Here is a 21,371-nt window from a genome sequence, read left to right on the forward strand (position 1 = left end):
TTGTTCACACAGCTCCCTGGGTTCAGCTTTGGATTTGGCCCCGCCTCTGCATGTAGGTTGCCTGAGGGCATCTGTTCTTCGCTCAGACAGGATGAGGTTAAAGGAGCAGCTCATCCGGGGGCTCTGGCTCACTCAGGCCGGTGGGAGGGAGAGGTACGGGTTTCTGGGTGAGCCTGCATCAGCAGAGGCCGGCGTGGCGTTGCACCAGCCTGAGGCGTGCCCTGTGTTCTCCTGGGGAAGTTGTCCCTGCATCATGGGACCCTGGCAGTGGTGGGCTGCATAGGATCCCCAGGGGTGGTGGTGGAGGTGTGGATAGTGACCTGTGCTTGCAGGTGCTCCTTGGCGGCGGCTGCAGCAGCCTTAGCATCTCATGCCCGTCTCTGGGGTCCGTGCTGATAGCTGCGGCTCATGCCCATCTCTGGAGCTCCTTTAAGCAGCACTCTTATTACCCTCTCCTTGGGCACCAGGAAACAAAGAGGCAGGAAAAAGTCTCTTGCCTCTTTGGCAGTTCCAAACCTTTTCCCGGACTCCCTCCCGGGTAGCTGTGGCGCACTGGCCCCCTTCAGGCTGTGTTCATGTAGCCAACCTCAGTCTTCTCCCTGGGATCTGACCTCTGAAGCCCGAGCCTCAGCTCCCAGCCCCCGCCCGCCTCGGCGGGTGAGCAGACAAGCCTCTTGGGTTGGTGAGTGCTGGTCAGCACTGATCCTCTGTGCAGGAATCTATCCGCTTTGCCCTCCGCACCCCTGTTGCTGCGCTCTCCTCCATGGCTCCGAAGCTTCACCCCGTGCCCTCCCGCGGTCTCCGCCCACGAAGGGGCTTCCTAGTGTGTGGAAACCTTTCCTCCTTCACAGCTCCCTCCCATTGGTGCAGGTCCCTTCCCTAGTCTTTTGTCTCTGTTTTTATTTTTTCTTTTGCCCTACCCAGGTACGTGGGGAGTTTCTTGCCTTTTGGGAGATCTGAGGTCTATATCAGTGTTCAGTAGGTGTTCTGTAGGAGTTGTTCCACAGTAGATGTATTTCTGATGTATTTTGAGGGAGGAAGGTGATCTCCAAGCCTTACTCTTCCGCTGTCTTGAAGCTCCCTCTGTTGGAAGATGTTTAATCACAGTTTGAATTTCATTACTTGTGATTGGTCTGTTCCTATTTTCTACTCCTTCCTGGTTCAGTCTTGGAAGGTTATACCTTTCTAAGAATTTGTCCATTTCTTCCAGGTTGTCCATTTTATTGGCATAGAGTTGCTTGTAGTAGTCTTATATGATGCTTTGTATTTCTGCGGTCTCTGTTGTAACTTCTCCTTTTTCCAGTTTTATTGTTTTGAGTCCTATCCCTCTTTTTCTTGATGAGTCTGACTGAAGGTTTATCAATTTTGTTTATCTTCTCAAAGAACCAGCTTTTAGTTTTATTTATCTTTGCTATTGGTTTTTTTGTTTCTATTTCATTTATTTCTGCTCTGATCTTTATGATTTCTTTCCTTCTACTAACTTTGGGTTTTGTTTGTTCTTCTTTCTCTAGTTCCTTTAGGTGTAAATTTATATTATTTGTTTGAGATTTTTATTGTTTCTTGAGGTAGCCCTTCATTGCTATAAACGTCCCTCTTAGAACTGCTTTTGCTGCATCCCGTAGTTTTTGGATCATCGCATTTTCATTGTAATTTGTCTCTAGGTATTTTTTGATTTCCTCTTTCATTTCTTCAGTGATCTCTTGGTTATTTAGTAACATATTGTTTAGCCTCCATGTGTTTGTGTTTTTTCCGTCTTTTTTCCTCTTATTGATTTCTAATCTCATAGTGTTGTGGTCGGAAAAGATGCTTGACATAATTTCAATTTTCTTAAATTTACCAAGGCTTGATTTGTGACCCAAGATGTGATCTATCCTGGAGAATGTTCCGTGTTCACTTGAGATATGTATGTTCCTATTACCATTTTCTTGTTATTGGTTTGTTTTTGTAGGTCCTTTTCTTCTTTTGTGTTTCCCACTTAGAGAAGTTCTTTTATCATTTTTCGTAGAGCTGGTTTGGTGGTGCTGATTTCTCTTAGCTTTTGATCGTCTGTAAAGCTTTTGATTCCTCCGTCGAATCTGAATGAGATCCCTGCTGGGTAGAGTAATCTTGGTTGTAGGTTCTTCCCTTTCATCACTTTAAATATATCATGCCACTCCCTTCTGGCTTGTTGAGTTTCTGCTGAGTAATCGGTTGTTACCTTATGGGAGTCCCCTTGTATGTTGTCATTTTTGCCTTGTTGCTTTCAGTAATTTTTCTTTGTCTTTAATTTTTGTTAGTTTGATTACTGTGTGTCTCGGTGTGTTTCTCCTTGGGTTTATCCTGCCTGGGACTCTCTGCACTTCTTGGACCTGGGTGGCTATTTCCTTTCCCATGTTAGGGAAGTGTTCGACTATAATCTCTTCACATATTTTCTTTGGTCCTTTCTCTCTCTCTTCTTCTGGGACCCCTATAATGCGAATGTTGTTGTGTTTAATGTTGTCCCAGAGGTCTCTTAGGCTGTCTTCATTTCTTTTCATTCTTTTTCCATTATTCTGTTCCGCAACAGTGAATTCCACCATTCTGTCTTCCAGGTCACTTATCCGTTCTTCTGCCTCAGTTATTCTGGTATTGATTCCTTCTAGTGTAGTTTTCATTTCAGTTATTTTATTGTTCATCTCTGTTTGTTTGTTCTTTAATTCTTCTAGGTCTTTGTTAAACATTTCTAGCATCTTCTCGATCTTTGCCTCCATTCTTTTTCTGAGGTCCTGGATCATCTTCACTGTCATTTTTCTGAACTCTTTTTCTGGAAGGTTGCCTATCTCTACTTCATTTAGTTGTTTTTCTATGGTTTTATCTTGTTCCTTCATCTGGTACAAAGTCCCCTGCCTGTTTATTTTGTCTATCTTTCTGTGAATGTGGTTTTCCTTCCACAGGCTGCAGAATTGTAGTTTTTCTTGCTTCTGTTGTCTGCCCTCTCCAGCAGGTTCTTATTAGTTATCTATTTTTTACATATTAGTGTATATATGTCAATCCCAGTCTCCCAATTCATTCCATCCCGCACCCGCCTGTCCTTGCTTTTAAAATAATTAGATATTAGATATGGCAGTTTTTTTAAAGCCACATTAGTGATTTCTAAAACATTATATAATTTTATAGTTTACTGAAATTGATCTTTTATCATTGTAGAATATTTAATTTTAGTAACAAAATGTGATTTTAATTTATCAAATTTAGTTTGTAGCTTACTGACTGACATTCCATAAATATAGCTATATCAGATAAAACTTGTAAGCTGAATGTATACTGTTATGTAAGCATGAAGTATGTTTAGATATGAAATTTACAAGTCCTGATCAAATCTGAATAGTTTCTGAGACTGAGTATATGATTTTGTGTGTAATCACTGAAGATATTTGAGTAGGTAAGAGACATCTTCATTGACTGCCTTTTTAAACTCATAATCAAACTGTTGTTGTTGTTAGTCTGTGTGTAACTGAGCAGGACCCTATGGGGCCTTCCTGGGACAGACCGCTCCCCCATATCCTTTCCTTTAGCTCCTCTATGAAGTATCTATATAATAGTATCTGATACATGTTTCCTGAGTGGTTTTACAGGGGCTAAAACCCCCAGCAAATGGAAGAAATTAACTACTTGATGACCATGAGTACATAGCCCCAGGCCTATAGGTGCCTAAGGATTGATAATGTTAACCCCTGTGACACGGCCCTGTTACTTCACCGTCAACCAATAAGAGAATTGTACATGAGCTGATCACATGCCCTGGGATGCCCCTCCCTCAGCGTGCCTTTAAAAATGCTTTGCTTAAACCCATAGGGATTTCAGGTGTTTTGAGCACTAGTTGCCCTGGACAACTTGCTTGATGTCCTACAGTAAATGCCATGCTTTCCTTCATCACAACCTGGTGTCAGTATATTGGCTTTACTGCATGTCAGCATGTGGACCCAAGTTTGATTTGGTAACTTGTGGTTTTTGGATCCATGTACTTCAGAGCAGAGGTGTCCAGTAGACCTCCATATTCACCATTTGTGGGAACTAGCAATTTATTCAAGCTAAATTTGTATTTTCAGTAAGGAACTTGGAATTACTTGTGTTAATACTTGGTTACCTCTGTACTTACTTAACTTGGGAAAGGTATTTACTGGGGTTACTAGATTCTAGTCCTCCTCCCTCACCTCTGAACACCTGCTTCCTATTATCAGTGGATGGAAGAAGAGAAGGAGTGAGTAATCAAATCTTTTGTCATAGGTCACCCAAGATTTAAGATATTTTATTTTTACATTTACTTGTGTCCATGTAGCTAAGTTGCCATAGTAATTAGGATCATTTCCACTAACAATTTTTGTTTGACTAGGATGAATTTATAAAATTGAATTATCTAGATTAACTGAAATTTTTTGGGGGGGGGGTTTGTTTTTTTTTGCGGTACACGGGCCTCTCACTGTTGTGGCCTCTCCCGTTGCGGAGCACAGGCTCCGGATGCGCAGGCTCAGCGGCCATGGCTCACGGGCACAGCCGCTCCGCGGCATGTGGGATCTTCCGGGAGCGGGGCACGAGCCCATGTCCCCTGCATCGGCAGGCGGACTCTCAACCACCACGCCACCAGGGAAGCCCTGAAATTGTTTTTAAGTTGAACAGAAGATTTGATTGTGACTATGTATTAGGAAGAATTTTCCATAGTAGGCCTCGTTTCTAGCTTAGAACTTTCTATGGTATTCTAATACCCTAATATCCTAATGTGGGGCCTTCATCCATATACAATAAACTACCCTGTCTAATCTTAATCACTTTTCAAACTGTGTCCCCATTTTCCCTGCTATAACTTGAACTTGGCTTACTGTCTTTCTGTCTACCTACATTCTGACTTATACATTCGAATGTACAGCCCAGCTGATGCAACATGTTAGTTTCTTAGTTCCTCTACTGCCATATCTCCTGTCAACTTTATTTCCACACTGGTTCAGCCATGTACTCCAGTGGTCCCACCTTATACTTTTTCATCTCTAGGAACTATTCTACCTCTGGACTGTCTAATCATGGTCCCCGTCCTTTGAAGTTTTAATATAACGAATAATATTGGCTGTATAGTGCCAGGTACTGCTCTAGGTGCATGGAATACACTAGGAAACAAAACAGACAGAAATGTCTGCTCTTATGAAACTTATGCCTTAGTGGGGAGAGACAGACAATAAACAAAACCCATAGTAAATATGTAATTATATAGTTTTTACAAGTTGATGAATGTTATCAAGAAAGAAAAAGTAGAGCAGGGAAGATATAAAAGGGAGTTCAATTTTTTTGTTTTAAAAATTTTTAACTTTTATTCTCAAAAAACTTAAGACTTATTAGAAGGTCCCAAGAATTGTGCAAAGGACTCCCATATGTCGTTGACCCAGAATCAAATGTTGTTAATATTTTGCCACATTTACTTTAAAATTTTCTGTCAAAAATATGTAACACTTTATGAATTTGTGTGTCATCCTTGTGCAGGGGCCATGCTAATGTCCTCTGTATTGTTCTAATGTTAATGTATGTGCTGCCCAAGCAAGCACGAGAGTTGCAATTTTAAATAAGGTGGTCAAGTTAAGTGTTCATTGAGAAATTGATATTTCAGGAAAGACTAGAAGGAAGAAAGGGAAGTAGCCATGCAGATATGGGGGCAGTGCGGGAGCATGGAGAGTGGTTTAGGTAGATGGACCAGCTAGTATGGAGTCCTAAGCAGGAAGATGGAGGGATATCAGTTTGACAGAAAGGAAAAAGTGAGGTAGAGAGGTAATAGGAATAGGGTAATAGGTGATTGGCAGATTGTAGAAGGGCTTATAAACCATTAATAGAGCTTTTCCCCAGTATAATCAGGAGCCACTGAGGACTTCTGAGAAGTGATATGATCAGACTTACTTTTTTAATTAGGAGGTAGAGGTGGAGGTGGTAGGGAATGGTGGGATTCTGGGTTTATTTTAAAGGTAGAGCCAACAGGAGATGCTGATGGATTACATGTGCAGCATAAGACAAACAGTGAAGTCAAGGAGTTGGTGTGAGCCACTGGAAGGACGGGAGGGGGAAGGCTCTGGATGGAATATAGTTTGAGAGAAAGATCTGGAGTTCATTTTGGTCATATTAAGTTTGAGAGGCCCATTAGACTGCTAGGTAGGTATGTCTGTTTAAATATACGAACAAATCTGAAGTTCAGGAGAGGTGTGATCTCCATATATAAATGTGGGAGTCATTGGCATAGAGGTAGTATTTAAAAGCTTTGAAACTAATGAGATCTCTAAAGGATAGAGCAGAGGATACTAAAACCTGAGCCCTGGTACACTCTAAGAGGACAGGGAGATGAGGAAGAACCAGGGAAAGTTTAGACTGAGGAGGAATGATGTAGGATAAAATCCATGAGGATGCGGTGTTCTAGAATCTAAGTGAAAAAAAAGTGATTTAATGAGGAGGGAATGCTTTCCTGGTAGGTCCAGTAGATGAAGACTGAGAATTCCTTCCTGCTGTCTTCCTTTTACTTCCAATTCAGGGCATTTGTATGTTAAGAAGCCTTCCAAACCCCCAAATTTGAAAACTGAGTTCCTCTTATATGTTCCCTCAACACCTAGTATTAATACATTTTCTATAGTATTTCTTCAAAATTGCATCTGTGTTCTATGTTGTTATATATCCAGAGCCTAGTATCATGTAAACACTCAAATGTATTTTTGTAGAATACATGAAAGAATGAAATTCATTAAATGGTTATTTTTTAACTGTAATTCTTTACAGGGCAAATATTCTGACTTTTTAAAAAAAATTTTTAATTTATATTTGGCTGTGTTGGGCCTTCGTGGCTGTGCGTGGGCATTCTCTAGTTGTGGCAATTGGGAGCTACTCTTGGTTGCAGTGTGCGGGCTTCTCATTGCAGTGGCTTCTCTTGTTGCAGAGCCCAGGCTCTAGGTTTGTGGGCTTCCATAGTTGTGGCGCCCAGGCTTCAGTAGTTGTGGCTTGCAGGCTCTAGAGCGCAGGCTCAGTAGTTGTGGTGCTCAGGCTTAGTTGCTCTGTGGCATGTGAGATCTTCCCGGATCAGGGCTTGAACCTGTGTCCCCTGCATTGGCAGGCGTATTTCCAACCCCTGCACCACCAGGGAAGTCCTCTGACTATTTAAAATAGATATTTTCACTGGGGTTTAGTCCTGAAGCAGAGATGGAGCATTCTTGTGTTAAAAAGGGAGCAAAGACCCAGTTAGATGTCTTACCTCTGCCACTAGCTACATGATCTTCTTGGAGTTTTATCTTTTTGGTCCCATTTTCCAAAACTTTTAGATTCATTGGTATGGGTTAAGCCAGTGTGTTGCTTTTTCCATTTTTTAAAATTAAAGTTTTAATTTTGAGATCATTGTAAATCCATATGCTGTTGTGAGAAATAATGCAAAGAAATAATGCAGGTACAATCCTGGTTACCCTTCACCTAGTTTCCCCCAATGGTAATGTCTTGTAAAACTATAACACAATATCACCACCAGAATATTGACACCATCAAGATAGAGAAAATTTTCATCCCACAGGGATCCCTCATGTTGCCTTTTTAGAGTCACAACCTCTTCTCTCCTTCCCTACCTTAACCCCTGGCAACTACTAATCTTTTCTACAATTTTGTCATTTCAAGAATGTTATATAGGGCTTCCCTAGTGGCGCAGTGGTTGAGAGTCCAGCTGCCAATGCAGGGGACACGAGTTCATGCCCCGGTCCGGGAAGATCCCACATGCCGCGGAGCAGCTGGGCCCGTGAGCCATGGCCCCTGAGCCTGCGCGTCCAGAGCCTGTGCTCCACAGCGGGAGAGGCCACAACAGTGAGAGGCTGGCGTACCACACACACAAAAAACAATAACAGGATTATCTCCTCAAAGTACATAATTTCCCTGACCAGCCATTTGCTTATTTCCAAAATAAACTTCTTGGTAGTATATTTTAACAATATTTGATTCTCCTCAGCACAGTTCCACTGTTTACTTAAGAATGCATCAGTAAATTCCTATTGAATTTACCTTGTTCCCAGTAGATTACACAAATGCCATCTTTAGCTTAAAATCTTAAAAGATTGAGAAAACTTTTCTTTATTCTCTTGTCAAGTGTTGCTTATCAAGATAACTGCTTAGAAAATGAGTTCTCCTAAATTTGCTTTCGCTAAATCTCCTTAGCCAATAGTTGTTGTGTTGATAATTTTAGTAACATGATATTAAAAGTTATATATTGCTGGTTCCATCTTAATGCCCCCCCAACCTTACTAAAAGTAAACTAGTATGTATAGATTGAATAAAACCTTTTTTGCTGAATTTCTAAACTAAATCCTCTACAGTTTTCATGATTAGAAAGATGTTTATTATAACTGTTAGTTTCTTGATAATTTAGAAAGAAGATTAAGCCTGAGTCTTCTACTATTAATGTAATGTTGGTTACAGCTGACCTTTTGCAGCACATGAACGTGTATGACTGATCTACATACGTATTTTTCATTATAAGTTTTGTACTTTAGAAAGATAGTATAAATGGGAAAGCGCTTTTTACAAATGTCTTTGAGTATTAACTAAAACATTCCTTTTCTATTAATTAGATTGTACCAGTACATATTTTTAAGTCCTTTATGTATTCAAGTACCTATTTGAATTATCAGTGAGCCAGTCACACCATAATTTTAGTTTAATTGAAATTTTTTCTAAACATTTCTGTTCTATTTTAGACATCTTCCATCTTCATATTTAAATAATTATTTTTTCTCTTATTTGTTACTCTATTAAAACATTGTTTGATTAAGATGGCTTTAGTTTCATTGTTTATTTTTACTAATATAGTATCTGATTCAGTCCTCATAAAATAAATCATATAAGCTGCAATGTGACCTCAACATAGCAGATATTTTTTTTCTTGGAGTATTTTTAAAATTTTTTTACAACTTAAAAAAAGCAAAGATAATAGGTAGTAGAATCGTTTTTGTATATTTTTCTTAGCTTCTTGCCAGTGTTCCTCACTAAAATTTGATATCCCTTGTCCTACTCACTCTGAAGGGCTTCTGGAAAGTTGACATGGCTCTTTCTAATGCTACTACCCTTAACAGGATAAATTTCACTTAATCCCAACTCCTCTGAATTTTGACTTTCTAGATTGAAGCCTGGAATGGGTATATCTGATTAGCAAAATCAATAGCTATAAGGAAGGCTGGGAAAGCAAGAATCTGGTATTTCCAGCCTTATTATCGGAAGGTGATAATCTGACTCCCACTCATATGTGTAATGTAAGGAAATTTCTAAACATAACAGGGGTCCCAGATGTTGGGTGGCTGCAAAAAATGATATAAGTTTACTATCTCAAGGTGGCTCCCAATATATGTATTCACTCTTGTGCTCTACCTAGAGTTCCAGACTCATGTTTTTTCAAGTCTATTTGGCATATCCACTTCATATCTTACAGTCATCTCAAACTACATATATTGCTAAAGGATTTGTTGATTTTTTTTTCTCCCCATCCATTTGTTCGTTAGCCTTTAAGCTCTCAGTAAATTGCACAACTCCATCATGCTAAATATATCAATACATCTTGATTTCACATTTCCCTTATTCTCCACATGTACTCCATCAGCAAGTCCTGTTTGCTTTACCTCTGAGACATTTCCCAAATCCAGTTCCACTGCTAAAGATGACTTTTGCCATGTCTTTTGCAGCATGATAATAGGTTTCTTGCTTTCATGCTTTCCCCCTTCTGAACCATTCTCTATTCTCTCTCTCTTTCAAAAAATTTTTTGGCCACACTGCACGGCTTGCAGGATCTTAGTTCCCCGACCAAGGATCAAACCTGTGCCCCCTGCATTGGAAGCACAGAGTCCTAATCACTGGACTGCCAGGGAATTCCCCCCATTCTCTGTTCTTTACTCAGAGTTTTATTATTGCTATTGAGAAGGTGCTAGGGATGCTGACTCATTGGTGCTTATGAGGACCTTATCAGACAAGTGTGAGTCATAAATAATCTCTTAAATCCAGTTGCCATTGAGGCGGTGGGGGCTTTGTGGACTGGCAAAGTCCTGTAGGAACATTTTCCCATGCCTTTCTATTGATAGCTTTGTCCTCCTCTTGTAGTTTTTGAAATGTAAGTCAGATTGTGTCACTCCCCTTCTTAAAACTTTCCAGTAACTGCTATCCAGTATGACTTTCAGTGAAGAATGAAATGTTCTATGTTCTATTTGTGCACCGTTCAATGTGAGAGCCACTAGCTATATGTGCCTATTGAGCACTTGAAACATGGTTGATGGAGGAACTGAGGAACTGAATTTTTAATTTAGTTAAATTTAAATAGCTACATCTGCCTAGTAGTGTATTTGACAGCACCTCTCCTTTGGCTTCCCTTCATTCTTAAAGTGGAATCCAAAGTCCTTATCAAGGACTTCTATGATCTGACTCTTGGTTATCTCAGTAACTTCATCTCATATCATTCTCTTCGTTGGTCTAACCACATTGGCCTCTTCTCTGTTTCTAGAAAACACTAAGCCTTTTCTCAACTCAGGGTCTTTTTACTTATGCTGTTTGCCTGGAGTGCTCTTCTATCAACTTTGAACCTGACTGGTTCTTTCATATCCTTTAGACTGTAGACCAAGACCAAGTATCACCTAAGAGTGGCCTTACCTTGTCATCCTGCCTAAAGTGGCCATTACCCTCTTAAGTTTCTTCATAATACTTGTACTATACTGTAATTAATCTTGTTTATTTATTTGTTTATTTTCATCTCCCCCTCAAGAATGTTAGTTCTGTGGGGGTGTGATCCTTGGTTCTCTAGATCGTGGCGTGTAGTACTTATTTGTTATTAATAAATACTTGTTGAATTCTTGAGATTTTTAAACATTGTACACAGAGGTTTATTACTTTTTTAGGGGAGAGGGAGGCTAAAGTTTTATAAGTCTGCAAATAATTGAGAATTAAAGCAAATTTGTTTTAAAAATGAGATTATATATAAACAGACGAATGGTTCAATCTAAATACGAAGTGTTATTATTAGAGAAGCTTTGTAGTTCAGTGATTTAATAGGACTTTTCTTCTTACAGCGTTCTAAGAATTTACTGATATATGAAATTTTTATGTGGTGGAAAATTAAAATTATAACTGTGGAAAGCCACTGGTGAGGAAAGTGCTAATCAGGCAGAGTTGTTTCTTTTTGAATTTTATTTTATATTTCTTTTAGAATTTTATTTTCTTTTTTTTTTAATACAGCAGGTTCCTATTAGTTATCTATTTTATACATATATAAATGTATATACATTTATATATGTATATACATATATAAATGTATATGTATATACATTTATACATATATATATGTCAATCAGGCAGAGTTTATACTGTGGATTCAAGTGATTAAAGAATTCATTTTAATATTTAAAAATCAATCTCATTCAATAATATTAAGTTAATTTAATTATAAAGTTGGAGTTGATGCCTTTGTGCTTAAAAAAATTTTTTTAATGCAATTTAACCTCATTCTTAGAAAATCTAGTATAATATGAAAATGAACACCTATTAAAGGATTAATTATAAAAGGATTCATCTTTCTGTAACAAATTCATCCCTATTTTAAAAATTATTTAGTTTGTAAAAATCTAGTTGATTTATAACTTTTTAATAATACATTTATTGCTTAAAATGGGTATGGCTACATCATGGCTCAATTAGAAATACAAATGAAGTAGAGTATGCTGGTTCTTAGTGCATTAAGTAATTGCTTTTGGATTCAGTGCTTTGAATTTTCTTAATAGCTTATTCTGGGAACATGATTTAACCAATTTATATCTAGTATGTCAAGGCTATTGATAAGTGCTTTCATATTATTATTTATGTTTAATTCTCTAATACACTTAGTAATATCTATTTCCCCCACCCCTCCCTCTTGTGATTTTTTTGTTTTTAGGATCATCATGCCCAGAGGTCATGACATAAAAAAGTCTCTTACACCTCAGATTTCTTGTTTGACAAGTGAATCTTATAAACAGCTGGACTTTTTGCCTGACAAACTAAGAGCAAAGCTGCTTCCCTTCCAGAAAGATGGCATCACTTTTGCCTTGAGAAGAGACGGCAGGTAAAGTACTTTTTTTAAGACATGCTAAAATGCTAAATCCCTGGCAAGTGAATAAAAAAACAAAGCTTTGTGAAAAAAAAATCTTTTTGTGTATACATAGTCTTCCCCATTAATTTTTTTTTTTTACTGGATCATGAAATAATAATTTCAGGATATATTTTATTTTGCCTTCATTCTTGAATGATACTTCAGTTGGCAATACAGCTCTACTTTAATAGCCTTTTTTTTCTTAGCACCCTGAACACTGTTTTCTGCTGTCTTCTGACTTCCATAGGTGCCATTAAAAAGTGTGCTCTCGGGCTTCCCTGGTGGCACAGTGGTTGAGAGTCGCCTGCCAATGCAGGGGACACGGGTTCGTTCCCTGGTCCGGGAAGATCCCACATGCCGCGGAGCGCCTGGGCCCATGGGCCATGGCCACTGAGCCTGCGCGTCCGGAGCCTGTGCTCCACAACAGGAGAGACCACAACAGTGAGAGGCCCATGTACCGCAAAAAAAAAAAAAAAGTGTGCTCTTGAGTCTCAAAATATTATCCTACAGGTGACTTATTGATTACAAAGAGAAAAATTACACTTAAAATGGTCAAGGTTGGTATCTCCAATAATGGTACAGATACCGGCATAATGTGGTACACAGGAGGTCTATAACTTTCTTTTTTTTTAAGTTATTTATTTAATTTATTTATTTTTGGCTGTGTTGGGTCTTCGTTGCTGCACACGGGCTTTCTCTAGTTGCAGTGAGCAGTGCGCGTGCCTCTCATTGCGGTGGCTTTTCTTGTTGCGGAGCACGGGCTCTAGGCATGTGGGCTTAAGTACTTATGGCATGCAGGCTCAGTAGTTGTGGTTCGAGGGCTGTAAAGCACAGGCTCAGTGATTGTGGCTCATCGGCCTAGCTGCTACATGGCAAGTGGGATCCTCCCGGACCAGGGATCGAACCCATGTCCCCTGCATTGGCAGGTGGACTCTCAACCACTGTGCCACCAGGCAAGTCCCAGTGTATAACATTCTTACGTGGTGTTCTTCCTAGAAATATTTGACCTGATAATCCTGAGGAAACAGTCAAACCAGTTCAACATGTGGGACATTTTTTCAGGACAACTGACCTGATCTCTTCAAATGATTAAATGTCGTGGAGAACCAAGGGAAGTGGTGGGAATGTTCTAAATTGAGAAGCAACCTAAGAGCTAGAACAACTGAAAGTAATGCATAAACCTTGATTAGATCCTGAATAAGTAAAAAGAAGAGCTTTAAAGGTCACTTTTGGGTTAACTGGGAAAACTTCATCTGGACTCTATTAGAGTGCTGTTGTTGAATTAATGTTGATTACCTTAGATGTGGGAATGGTGTTATAGTTGAATATAAGAATGTTCTTGTTCCTGGGAAATGCATGATAAAGAATTTGAGGATGAAGAATCCTGCTATCCGGCTTCCCTGGTAGCGCAGTGGTTGAGAGTCCGCCTGCCAATGCAGGGGACACGGGTTCGTGCCCCGGTCTGGGAAGATCCCACATGCCGTGGAGTGGCTGGGCCCGTGAGCCATGGCCGCTGAGCCTGCGCGTCTGGAGCCTGTGCTCCGCAATGGGAGAGGCCACAACAGTGAGAGGCCCGCGTACCGCAAAAAAAAAAAAAAAAGAATCCTGCTATCTATAGCCTATTTTCTACATTTTCCCAAAAGGGAAAGGCATGTATATGTTTAGAGAAACTTTGAGGAGGTCAGCCAAAATATTAACACTGTGAACACTTGAGTGGTATAAATGTGTTCATTGTATTATTCTTTTTGACTTTTATGTGAGTTTGAAAATTTTCAAAAAAAAAGAATCAGTCTAATTTTCATTTCTTTGTAAACTATCTTTTATCTGTATCTGATTTTAAGATTTTCTCTTTGTCTTTGGAGTTTTGCAATTTTGCTATAATTTATTCTATATGGTTTTCTTTTTTTTTTTTTTTTTTTTGCGGTACGCTGGCCTCTCACTCTTGTGGCCTCTTCCGTTGCGGAGCACAGGCTCCAGATGCGCAGGCTCAGCGGCCATGGCTCACGGGCCCAGCCGCTCTGCGGCACATGGGATCTTCCTGGACCGGGGCACGAACCCGTGTCCCCTGCATCAGCAGGCGGACTCTCAACCACTGCGCCACCAGGGAAGCCCGGTTTTCTTTTTATTTATCCTGCTTGAGATTATTGTATGTTTTTAATCTGAGATTTGTGCCATGTTGATTCTGGGAAATTCTCACTCTTCAAATATTGATTCTTACCCATTCTCTTTATTTTCTTCTTCTGCTACTCCAATTAGACTTATACTTGTCCATTTCACTTTATCCTATGCTTCCATTAATGTCTCATATTTTCTATGTCTATCTGGGCTACATTATGGCTGTTTCGTTGTTGTTGTTTTAAATGGGGTTGACCAAAAAGTTCATTCGGGTTTTTCTGCAAAATGTTACAGAAAAACCCACACGAACTTTTTGGCCAACCCAATAAATATTTATTTATTTTATTTATTTATTTGGCTGTGCTGGGTCTCAGTTGCGGCACACGGGACCTTTGTTGCCACGTGTGGCATCTTTTAGTTGTGGCATGTGGCATCTTTTTTTTTTTTAGTTGTGGCATGTGGGATCTTTAGTTGAGGCCTGTGGGATCTAGTTCCCTGACCAGGGATTGAACCTGGGTACCCTGCACTGGGAGCTTAGAGTCTTAGCCATTGGACCACCAGGGAAGTCCCTATGGCTGTTCTTAAGATCTCTCTTATAGTTTATGATTCAGCTTTTTAATCTGTTAACTCACATATTCAGCTTTAAAGAACTTTTTTTAATGATGAATAACATATGGAGAAGTGTGTGCAGATCATAAGCATATAACTTGAAGAATTTTCACCGTATAGCCATCACCACAATCAAGAAATAGAATGTTACCTGCATCCCAGAAACCTTCCTTTTGCCTTTTTCCAATCACTACTGCCTCCCTCCTTTCCAAAGGTAACCACTATCCTGATTTCTCACACCACAGATTACTTTTACATGTTCAACTATGTTAATTGTAATCATCCATATGTACTCTTTTTTAAAATTTATTTATTTAATTTATGTGTTTTTGGCTGCGTTGGGTCTTCGTTGCTGTGTGCGGACTTTCTCTAGCTGTGGCGAGCGGGGGCTACTCTTTGTTGCGGTGCGCGGGCTTCTCATTGCAGTGGCTTCTCTTGTTGTGGAGCTTGGGCTCTAGGCACGTGGTCTCAGTAGTTGTGGCGCACGGGCTTAGTTGCTCTGTGGCATGTGGGACCTTCCCAAACCAGGCTTGAACGCATGTCCCCTGCATTGGCAGACAGATTCTTAACCACTGTGCCACCAGGGAAGCCCCGTATGTACTCTTTTGTGTCTGACTTTTCTCATTCAACATCATTGTGAGACCCTTCCATAGTGTCGCATGTAGTTGTAATTGGTTCATTCTCATTGCTATATAAAGTTCCATTGTGTAAATATACCATAATTTATTTATTCATTCTACTGTTGATGAGCACTTGGGTTGTTTCTAGTTTGGAGCTCTTAAAAATAACAATGCTATGAACATTCTTAGACAATTCTTTTGGTAAACATATATACACATTTCTGTTGTGCATATACCAAGAAGAGGAATTGTTGGTCATAAATATGCATATATTCCACTAAGTAGATGCAGCCTCTGTTAGTTTGTCAGGGATGTCATAACGAAGTACCATAACTGGGTGGGTCGAACAACTGAAATTTATTGTCTCACGGTTCTTGAGGCTAGAATTCGAAAATCAAGGTGTTGGCAGAGTTGATTCCTTCTCAGGACTGTGAGGGAAGGATCTGTTCCAGGTCTCTCTCCTTGGCTTTTAGATGCGTATCTTCTTCCAATGTCTTTTCACATCATCTTCCCTCTATTTGTGTCAGAAATTTCCCTTCTTATAAGGACATCAGTCATATTGGATTTGGGCCCACCCTAATGACTTAATTACTGATTATATCAGTAATGACCCTATTTCCAGATGAGGTCACTTTCTGAGGGACTGGAGCTAAGACTTCAACATATGAATTTGGGGGGACACAGTTCAACCCATAACTTGGCCAAACATTTTTCAAAGTGATTTAACCAATTTATACTTGTGTCAACAGTGGATAAGAGTTCCATTTGTACCACAGCCTCACCAGTACCTCATATTGCTTATCTTTAGTGCCATTTTAGTTATTCTTATAGGAATATAGTGATATCCATTGACTTTTCATGTACATTTTTCTGATGACAAATGAAGCTTAACACCTTTTCGTATGCTTATTAGCCATTTGGATATCCACTTATGTTAAGTGCTTGTTCATGTCTTATCCATTTTTCTCCTGGGTTATCTGCCTGCCTTTTTCTTATCATTTTGTAGAGACTTACCAGATTTATATTCTGGATGGGTCTTTCGTATCTGTGTTGCAAATGATTTTTCTCAGGCTATGGCTTGCCTTTTCACTCTCTTAATTATGCCTCTTGATAAGCAGACATTCTCAAATTTAATGTCCTGTTAAATATTCTTTATTGGTATTGTCTTTTATGGCTGACACTTTTTGCATCCTATTTAAGAAATCTTTGTCTATTACAAGGTTGTGAAGATAATTTCCTGTGTTTTCTTCTAAAAACTTTTTTGTCTCTTTTTTACATTTAGATCTACAACCTACTTGGGTTTTTTGTTTGCTTGTTTGTTTGGCCTTTTGGTTTGTGGGATCTTAGTTCCTTGACCAAGCATTGAACCCGAGCCCTTGACAGTGAAAGTGCAGATTCCTAACCGCCAGTCCGCCAGGGAATTCTCTACAATCAACTTGGAATTGATTTTTGTATATGTTATAAGGTAGAGGTGATGGTGGATTGATTGGTTATATTTATTTATTTACTATTGTATATGGAATATAATTGAACCATCACTATTTATTTATTTATTGGCTGTGTTGGGTCTTTGTTGCTGTGCGAGGGCTTTCTTTACTTGTGGTGAGTGGGGGCTACTCTTCATTGCGATGCGTGGGCTTCTTATTGCAGTGGCTTCTCTTGTTGTGGAGCATGGGCTCTAGGCATGCGGACTTCAGTAGTTGTGGCACACGGGCTTCAGTAGTTGTGGCTCACGGGCTCTAGAGCACAGGCTCAGTAGTTGTGGCACACAGGCTTCGTTGCTCTGTGGCATGTGGGATCTTCCCGGACCAGGACTCGAACCCATTTCCCCTGCATTGGCAGGTGGATTCTTAAAGACTGCACCACCAGGGAAGTCCTATTCTTCCATTTCTTTAATTGCCCTCCAGTTACTTCATCTCAATTATTCTTTCCCTTATTTCTTTTTCAGTAATTTTTTTGTAATTTTCAATATATAGTTCTTTCACATATATCATTAACTTTATTCCTAGGTATTTAATATTTTTGGTGCTGTTATAAACGGTCTTCCCCCCACCTCCTGCTGATTTTAAGGTTTTCTCTTTGTTCAGCTATCCAAAATTTTACTATGATGTGCCTAAGTGTGGTTTTCTTTGCATTTATACTTAATCTGTGGGCTGATATCATTCATTAGTTCTGGATAATTCTCTGTTGTTTTCTCTTCAACTGTTATTTTTGCTCATTCTTAATACTCCTTGCCTCCAGTTATACCTATGTTAGACCTTTTCTCAGTGTCCCATATATCTCTTATCTTCTTTTTTTGTATTTTCTTATTTTAAATTTCTCTGCTTCAGTTGGATATTTTTGTTTATCCATATTCTTGTTAACTAATACTATCTTTTGCTGTAAGTTAATCTATTGGATTCTCTTAAGGAAGAGACCATCACTCAAAATATCTTAAACCAAAGCCAACACAATATGTCTGACACAGGGAATTACCTGGCGGTTCCTTGGTTAAGAACTCTGCACTTTCACTGCTAAGGGCTGGAGTTCAATCTCTGGTTGGGGAACTAAGATCCCGGAAGCCGTGTGGCATGGCCGAAAAAAAAGAAAAAGTCTGAAACAAAGAAGTTGAATTTATTACTTGCTAAGCAAGGGAGAACTGTCCTCCTTGGACATGGCTCTCCAAGCAAAGCAAAGAGTATTGTATCTGGTTTGGGAGGAAGTCTGTAGACTGTAAAAAACAGGAGTGTTTAATGACTTGCTGAATTTCAGAGTATAGATGAGAGATTAGCCGACTAATGTCAAAGAACAGTCACTCTGTTCCTTTCTTGAAATTGGAGAATAGGAACCTTTTATTTTCTGTTCTTAATGTCACGTAGTGTATTTTTAAGCCCTAGAATATCCAGTTTCTATCTGCCTCGTTATGATGTTGGTATCTTGTTTCTTGCCAACTTTTAATTTCATCTCTTATTTCTGTAAATATCTAGAATATACTTATTTTACATACCTGAAGTGTTTTGGAGGCTAATTTTACCTTTTGTTGTTATTGTTGTTCATGATAGCTTATTTCCCAATGTATTTGCTAATTAAAAAATTTTTTGTTTTAATAATTAGGTAATTATTTTTGTTGTTATTGTTGTTCATGATAGCTTATTTCCCAATGTATTTGCTAATTTAAAAAATTTTGTTTTAATAATTAGGTAATCTTAATCTCTGGGAATTTTGAGAAACCTAAATAGTGAGTAGATTCTTTTAGGAAGGACTTACAAAGTTAAGTCTTTGGTTTAAGGTTTTCCAGGTCACATAGGCAGTATCAAATTCATTTTTAGGTAGGCTTATGATTATGAATTTTGATCATTAATTTTCTCCCCATGCCAAACCTTAAGTTTCCTTATTGGCTTTAAAAAATTTTTAGGTATAATTAAATTCAGTAAAATGCACAGATTTTAGCTGTACAGTTCATTGAATTCTGATATATGTATACTTCTGTGTTTTCAAACACGTCAGATACAGAATACTTCCATCACCCAGAATAGGCCTCTTTTTAGTCAACTCCTTCCCCTTGAATTAGGCAACCACTGATTTGATGTCTGTCACCAGAATGTATTGTTTTGTGTTAGTTACTTGATGCTCTCTTAATTTTTTAAAGAATTTATTTAATTTACTTACTTATTTTTGGCTGCGTTGGATCTTCGTTGCTGCTTGCGGACTTTCTCTAGTTGTGGCGAGTGGGGGCAACTCTTCCTTGCGGTGCACAGGTTTTCTCATTGCGGTGGCTTCTCTTGTTGTGGAGCACGGGCTCTAGGCACGTGGGCTTCAGTAGTTGTAGCATGCGGGCTCAGTAGTTGTGGCTCACAGGCTCAGTAGTTGTGGCACATGGGCTTAGTTGCTCCGCGGCATGTGGGATCTTCCCGGACCAGGGCTTGAACCCGTGTCCCCTGGATTGGCAGGCGGATTCTTAACCACTGCACCACCAGGGAAGTCCCTCTCAATATTTTTTAACTTTTTACTTTGAAATAATTTTAACTTATAGAGAAGTTATTAAGAAAAGTATAGAAATAACTTTCATATACCTTTTATCTAGTTTAATTTTAAACATTTTGCCACTTTTCCTTTACCTTTTTTTAACATTTTATTTTATATTGAAGTATAGTTCATTAACAATGTTGTGATAGTTTCAGGTGTACAGCGAAGTGATTCAGTTATACATATACATGTATCTATTCCTTTTCAAATTCTTTTCCCATTTAGGTTGTTACATAATATTGAGCAGAGTTCCCTGTGCTATACAGTAGGTCCTTGTTGATTATCCATTTTAAATATAGCGGTGTGGACATGTCAGTCCCAAACTCCCTAACCCTTCCCCCCCACCCAACCAAAAGTTCGTTCTTAAGTTTGTGACTCTGTTTCTGTTTTGTAAATAAATTCATTTGTATCATTTCTTTTCAGGTTCTGCATGTAAGTAATACCACACTGTATTTCTCTTTCTCTGTCTGACTTACTTCACTCAGTATCACAATCGCTAGATCCATCCATGTTGCTGCAAATGGCATTAATGTCTGAATGGTATTCCATTGTGTATATGTACCACATCTTCTTTATCTGTTCCTCTGTCGATGGACATTTAGGTTGCTTCCATGTCTTGGCTGTTGTAAACACTGCTGCAATGAACATTGGGGTTCCTTTAATTTTTTATTCTCTCTCCCTCTCCCTCTGTCTCTTTCTTTGTCTCTCTCTACACATACACACGCATGTTAGTGTTTTTCTTTTTCTGAATCACTTGAGGGTAGGTTACATGTATCATGCTCCTTTAACCTACAATATTTCAACATAGTGTGTATTTTTTAAGAACAAAGATATTCTCTAACATAGCCACAGTACATAATCAAATTCAGGAAATTTAACTTCTATGCAGTTCTTTAATCTACATATCTGTTGTCAATTGTACCAATAGTATCCTTATAGCATTTTTTTTCTTTTAGCGCAAAGATCCAGTCCCAGGTCAGCTTTTGCATTTAGTGATATCTCTTTCTATCCTTTATTGTAGGACAGTTCCACAGCCTTTCATGACATTAGTATTTTTTTTTTTTAAGAATATAGACCTGTTTATTTTATAGAATGTGTCTCAATTTCTTTAATGTTTTCTCATGACAGGATTTAGATTAGTCCTTTCTGGATTGGTACATAAGTGAGATCAAGGTCCTGTCCTTGTCACGATATTGCTTTTGAAGGCACACTGTATCTGTCAGCCTCTCACTGGTGGTATTAATTTTGATTGCTAGTGAAAGTGTTGTAGTTTCTCTACCATATATATAGTTACTATTTTTCCCTCGCTCAATTGTTGCCTATTTAACAAACAACTAACATGAGATGTTAAGACCATGCAAATATGCTTTTCCTTATTTGATTTTTTCCTCTTGGATTTGCATCCATAGATGATTCTTGCTTAAAATAATTTTTGCCATGTAGTTGTTAAAATGTTGATTTATTGACTGGCATTCTGCTTTAAGGAAGAGCCCTCCTCTGCCCAGCAATCTCTTTCTCTCTCTCTCTCTGCCCATCCATCTGTCCTTCCCTCCTCAGTATGGGCTCATGGAATCCTATATATTGAATGAGTTATAATCCCTTACTCTACCATAGCTTACGTATGTCGTTTTTGGAACTTGGTATGAATGGAAATCATATAATTTATGTGTGTCTGACTTCTCTTGTTCAACATGTTTTTGAGATTCATATACATTTTTTTGATCTCTGAATGTAGGACAGTTATTTTATTCATTCACTTGCTGACAGACATTTGGGTTGGTTCTAATTTAGGAGTCTTATGAATAAAGATGGTATTAACATTCTTGAACAAGTCCTTTTGTGGACATGCTTTCTGCTGCTAGATTTTAGGGTAGGTATATCTGTTTACCTTTGTAAGAAAACTGCCCAAC

At 38.8% G+C, this 21,371-nt stretch overlaps 1 protein-coding gene, 1 non-coding gene and 1 pseudogene across 9 annotated transcripts in view; 2 read left to right on the top strand and 1 right to left on the bottom strand.

Moving 5' to 3' along the window:
* ZRANB3 (zinc finger RANBP2-type containing 3) overlaps positions 1-21,371 on the top strand; it is a 279,900-nt gene that overhangs the window by 16,098 nt on the left and 242,431 nt on the right. For all 7 annotated transcript variants that reach the window (XM_089916041.1, XM_089916045.1, XM_089916044.1 and 4 more), the window contains one exon: positions 11,918-12,085. In XM_089916041.1, the coding sequence (XP_089772167.1) occupies positions 11,925-12,085 (161 nt within the window). In that variant the 5' untranslated portion in view covers positions 11,918-11,924. The remainder of the gene's footprint in view (positions 1-11,917; positions 12,086-21,371) is intronic.
* LOC115802178 (U6 spliceosomal RNA) lies at positions 5,443-5,549 on the bottom strand. Its single transcript, XR_004022578.2, has one exon. It is a non-coding gene; the product is annotated as a U6 spliceosomal RNA (small nuclear RNA).
* Positions 11,995-21,371, top strand: part of LOC149748592 (cytochrome c oxidase subunit 7C, mitochondrial pseudogene) — a 104,532-nt pseudogene continuing 95,155 nt past the window's right edge. The window contains exon 1 of the transcript XR_016393998.1: positions 11,995-12,085. The product of XR_016393998.1 is annotated as a cytochrome c oxidase subunit 7C, mitochondrial pseudogene (transcript). The remainder of the gene's footprint in view (positions 12,086-21,371) is intronic.

The sequence above is a fragment of the Delphinapterus leucas genome, chromosome 8 (assembly GCF_059928025.1).
Source record: "Delphinapterus leucas isolate spDelLeu-1000000601 "Yukka" chromosome 8, BTC_Dleu_Yukka2, whole genome shotgun sequence".
Lineage (NCBI taxonomy): Eukaryota > Metazoa > Chordata > Mammalia > Artiodactyla > Monodontidae > Delphinapterus > Delphinapterus leucas.